The sequence below is a fragment of the Haemaphysalis longicornis genome, unplaced genomic scaffold (genome assembly GCF_048455015.1).
Source record: "Haemaphysalis longicornis isolate Haplotype H1 unplaced genomic scaffold, Haemaphysalis longicornis Haplotype H1 scaffold_12, whole genome shotgun sequence".
Lineage (NCBI taxonomy): Eukaryota > Metazoa > Arthropoda > Arachnida > Ixodida > Ixodidae > Haemaphysalis > Haemaphysalis longicornis.
Window position 1 is genome coordinate 61,854,228 of NW_027526225.1, and position 4,624 is coordinate 61,858,851.

Genomic DNA, 4,624 nt, shown 5'->3' on the forward strand with positions numbered 1-4,624 from the left:
GGGGACTTCTACGCCTGCAGATGCACCCCGTCAGCCCCAAGCGATGACCTACTCCACAGTTCTTCGTCAACCCCGCCCTGCTCCTACCCGTCGTCAAAAGGCCGAGGCATACCGCCGTCCAATGCCACCCGCCCGACGCCCTGTTGACCAATACCAGACGCCAAGGAAGACCGACATGTGGCGAACGCCCGATAATCGCCCGCTGTGCTACTACTGCGGAGAGGCCGACCACATCTACCGTCGCTGTCCCTACAAGAGGCTCGGTTTGCGAGGGTTCTCCTTCGACGTCCCACACCCCCGATACGGCGAGCGCCCTGCTGAGATCGAAGAAGACCTCTCCAGCACAAACCGAGGACCAGCCCGCCTCAACCGTTCACCATCGCCCTACCCGTATCAGTCACCGAACTGCCGCAGCACTGCTGACTTCTGACGTGGAAGGTCCCCCAGCCCGCGGGGGGAAACTAAAAGCAGCAACTTCGGGAGGTAAAGTTGCGCAGCAGCGGAAAAATGAAAACCCTCCAACGATGCAGCGACTCGCTGAAGACCAGGATTCATGACATGCCCCGACCCCGACGACCTAATCTAACCCTGACGTGACTCCCGACCACGACGACTGCACAACGGTGCGACGTGTGCCCGACATGACCGAACCTGCCGATGAGAATACAACGAAGACCACGACGCACAGTGCCCAACTGTCAACACGCAGAAGCCGAGATGCAACGCCACGACGCACCCGGAACTCGAACAAGACAGCGTCCGACGTTCAACTGTCCGTTGGCGGCTTTGAAGTAGTCGCCCTCATAGACACGGGAGCCGACTACTCGGTCATGAGTGGACCTTTTGCGTCTAAGCTGAACCAAGTTATTACCAGATGGGACGGTCCGCTCATTCGCACAGCAGGAGGCCATCTCATGACGCCAAGTGGAACGTGCACATCGCGCGTCACCATAGACGTCACAACGTACCCTGCGGCATTCGTCATTTTGCGTAACTGCTCCCGCGACGTAATTATTGGAATGAACGTTTTGACGGGCAACGGTGCAATAATTGATCTACAGACCAAGTCCATAACTTTTAGATGCGATTGCATCTCATTCCCTCGCCTTGTCCTTCCATACGGCGTTGTTGTCTGTCCGCACCCCTCCGCCATTCTCCTCGCCGCGCGAGCTGCGCTCTCCACCGCTCACCCCCTCACCCCCTCTCCTCTCCGATTGCGAACACTCTCTTGCGAGGGGCATTGGATTGGATTCAATTGGATTGTCTTGGCTTGGCTTTGATTGGATTGGATTGAATTAAAGTGAATTGTGTTGGATTGTGTTGCGTCACTGCCGCGCCACGTTGCTTCATAGCCGCGGCAGGAGGTTCACGGCACGTTTCACGCGATGGGAGAATCAACCTAAAAAAACAACAACGGAACCCCCTATGCGTCGCATCTACACAGTGGTTCCCGGGATGGGAGGTGGGAGAAATGTTTTCCTCCGATCACTCCATGACGCCGGAACCGAGCCCCGAACACCGTGCTGATTTAATGATCGCCGCTGATCATGTAACACTGCCACCCCGCGCAAGTGTGATGATCACCGTCTACTGGGAAGATGCTGTTCCTGACGTCGACGCTATCGTAGAGAGTAACCAAAGGTTGCTCCTCGACCACGGTGTCTCCGTTGCAAGAGGCATTGCGCGCTTTACGCAACGCCAATCCCAAGTTTTGGTCACTAATGTCAGCGAGGAATACCAGCATTTAAACAGGGGCGCTGCAAAGGTGTTCCTGAAGAAGAAAGGCAAAAAGCAACGTGGCGTGATCGCGGTTGCCCACTTTGAATGTGCACACGAAGATACCTTCAAGCTTACGAGTCGATTCGACGTGAATCCAGCGTTACAGCAAGAAGAACAGAAAAAAAACTTAATTTGCTGCATCGCTACAGAGAGTGTTTTTCGTCGAACTACAAACTACGTCAGACACCTCCAGCGAAGCACCAAATAATAACTGAAGATGGAGACCGACCTACCCGACAGTCACCGTACCGCATCACCGTACAAGGCGGACAATGACGACCGCTCGATGGGAGCCGACGCCAACAGAGGTGTGCGTGAGCCACCCAAGAAGAGCGCAGGTTGTGCGAGGATTTTGAGAAATGACAGGAAAGGCAGGAAATAAACAAAGAAACAGAACAGAAAAAAGCAGTTGAACGAGCCCCCGGCTCATGACATGAAATGAATAGATACAACAAATTGTTAGCTTACATTTGATATTTTTGCAAGTAACAAGGGCTTGCACATTATGAAAAAAGTAAAATAATGAGGTGACGCACGTACGAGAACCAATCTCCAGTGATCTAGGAAAAAAATGACACTTCGTAGCTAGTCATCAATGGCAGTATAAATTCGCACACAGCATTCTTTAAACAAACTGACAAACGAAAGAATAGAAAAAATATACGTGTACAAGTCGGAGAACATGGGGAACCATAGCAGTGAACAAAAATAGCTTACAAAGTTACATTTCGGGCAAAAGAGCAATGAAGCATATGGAGAAAATAATTTATTCACAACACTAGAACGAATAGTGCTTGGAAAGTGTAAAGCTTGGATACAGCAAGATTTCGTGCAGGAGAGTCATTAAAGCATGCGGAAAAGTAACCTGCTTAGAACGATGAACCATCTGTGGCGACCACTGCGCACAAACCTGCGCAGCCTCCGTCTCGTCACTGTTTAGCCCAGCGTGACACGGCCACTCGCTGCAACTTGTTTCCGATAAGGGACAGCGACACCGCAGTTTCGCCGGAGGCTTACGTCACCACTGGGGTCGATAAAACCCAAGCCGCTAAGCTCGAGATTATGATTGTTCCTCTAACCTTTCGAGCGCAGGCCGGCATGCTTTCCCCGCTGCTGCTTCCACGTTAATAAACGGTTATGTTTACGTTGGGATGCTGCCTTCTACCGACGCGGCACCCCACATATGGTGACCCGGAAAACGAACTAACCGCACCACCATGGCCGACGCAGAAGCCCTCACTGCTCTCCGCCAGCAAGTACAACAACTTCAACAGGAACTGCAACAAACCAAGCAACAGCAACAATCTCGCAACGCCCCCGCAAACGAGGACGTGCCTACCGGCTCCGCTGAGGACGTCAGAGCTCCTACAGAAGCCTTCCCGCACGCTGCTTCCTGGCGTGTTGCTGTCAAGCTTCCGCCGTTTTGGGCGGACTCGCCCGAGGTCTGGTTCGCCCAGGTCGAGGCCCAGTTCTCCTTGGCGCGCATCACGCAAGACCGGACCTGCTACGATTACGTCGTCGCTCACTTGGACGCACGTTACGCCAACGAGGTCCGGGATATCCTTGCCAACCCACCAACGGACAATCTGTACGAACATCTGAAGACTGCACTTACCCGCCGCTTGTCAATCTCGGAAGAACAGAAGATACGACAACTGCAGTCAGCAGAGCTCGCTGAGCGCAAACCTTCGCAGCTCCTGCGCCACTTGCGTGCACTCGCGGGCAACATGCAAGTCCAGGATTCTTTCCTGCGATCGCTTTGGCTTCAACGGCTCCCGCCGCACGCCCAGGCGATTCTGCAGGCTCAGGTCAAGCTACCTCTCGACGAACTTGCGGAGATTGCTGATCGCGTCGTCGAGGCTTCCTCGCCGCAGTTGTCGCCCACCATCCAGGCTGTCGCCGCACCGCTGAACACCACGGAGTTTACACGCCGTATCGACGACATCGATCGACGGCTCACCTCCATCCAACAACACCTGGATGAACGTCTTCCGACGCCACAGCGCCGCCATTCGCAAAGCCGCGACCGTAACACCACCTCGTCACCACAACCGGACATCAACGGTCCGTGCTACTACCACCGACGCTTCGGTGACAAAGTCCGGCAGTGTCGTTCACCCTGTTCCGTGGGATATGCGGAAAACGACAGCGTCAGCTCGTAGAGACGGCCGCAAGCTGCCAACCCGGAGGCCGTCGCATCTTCGTCACCGACCAAATCACAAAGCAGCGTTACCTGGTCGACAGCGGTTCCGACGTTTGCTGCTACCCGCAACACCACCTTCAAGGCCCTCGTCCGCCGACATCTTTCGAGCTCAGCGCGGCGAACCAGTCCACAGTCAAGACGTACGGCTCGCTGCGCCTGCACATCCAGCTCAAGAACCTATGCCGCTACTTTCACTGGAACTTTGTCATCGCCGAAGTCGCCGAGCCAATCATCGGCTCAGACTTTCTGGCTCACTACAACCTCCTTCCGGACTGCCGAACCAAATCACAAATCAATAGTGCTTGATGGCCTAGGAACCGTGACCGAGAACATTTCTAGCTATGTCGACAACATTATAGGGAAATCCCGCCCACATTTAATTCGTACATAAAGGATACTACACATTTTCTAAGTGAAATAAAAGACCTGACGATACCGGATGACTCCTTCCTTGTAACATTAGATGTAGCCTCTATGTATACAAACATACCTCACGCTGGTGGAATCGAATCCGTCATAAGAGCCTACGAAAATGTACAAGGGGACGAACCTATTGACAGCAACACTTTCGCCAAACTGTTAACTTTAATACTTGAATTAAGCAATTTTGAATTCAATAAGCAGCACTACGTCCAAATAAGT

General features: G+C 53.3%; 1 protein-coding gene across 1 annotated transcript; it reads left to right on the plus strand.

Annotated features, from left to right (window-relative positions):
• The first annotated feature begins 2,996 nt into the window (after nt 1–2,996).
• On the plus strand, nt 2,997–4,288 carry LOC144161657 (uncharacterized). The gene is made up of 2 exons (XM_077692286.1): nt 2,997–3,878; nt 3,929–4,288. Exons 1-2 carry the CDS (start codon nt 2,997–2,999, stop codon nt 4,286–4,288), a joined length of 1,242 nt encoding a protein of 413 aa, XP_077548412.1.
• Nucleotides 4,289–4,624: the final 336 nt, after the last annotated feature.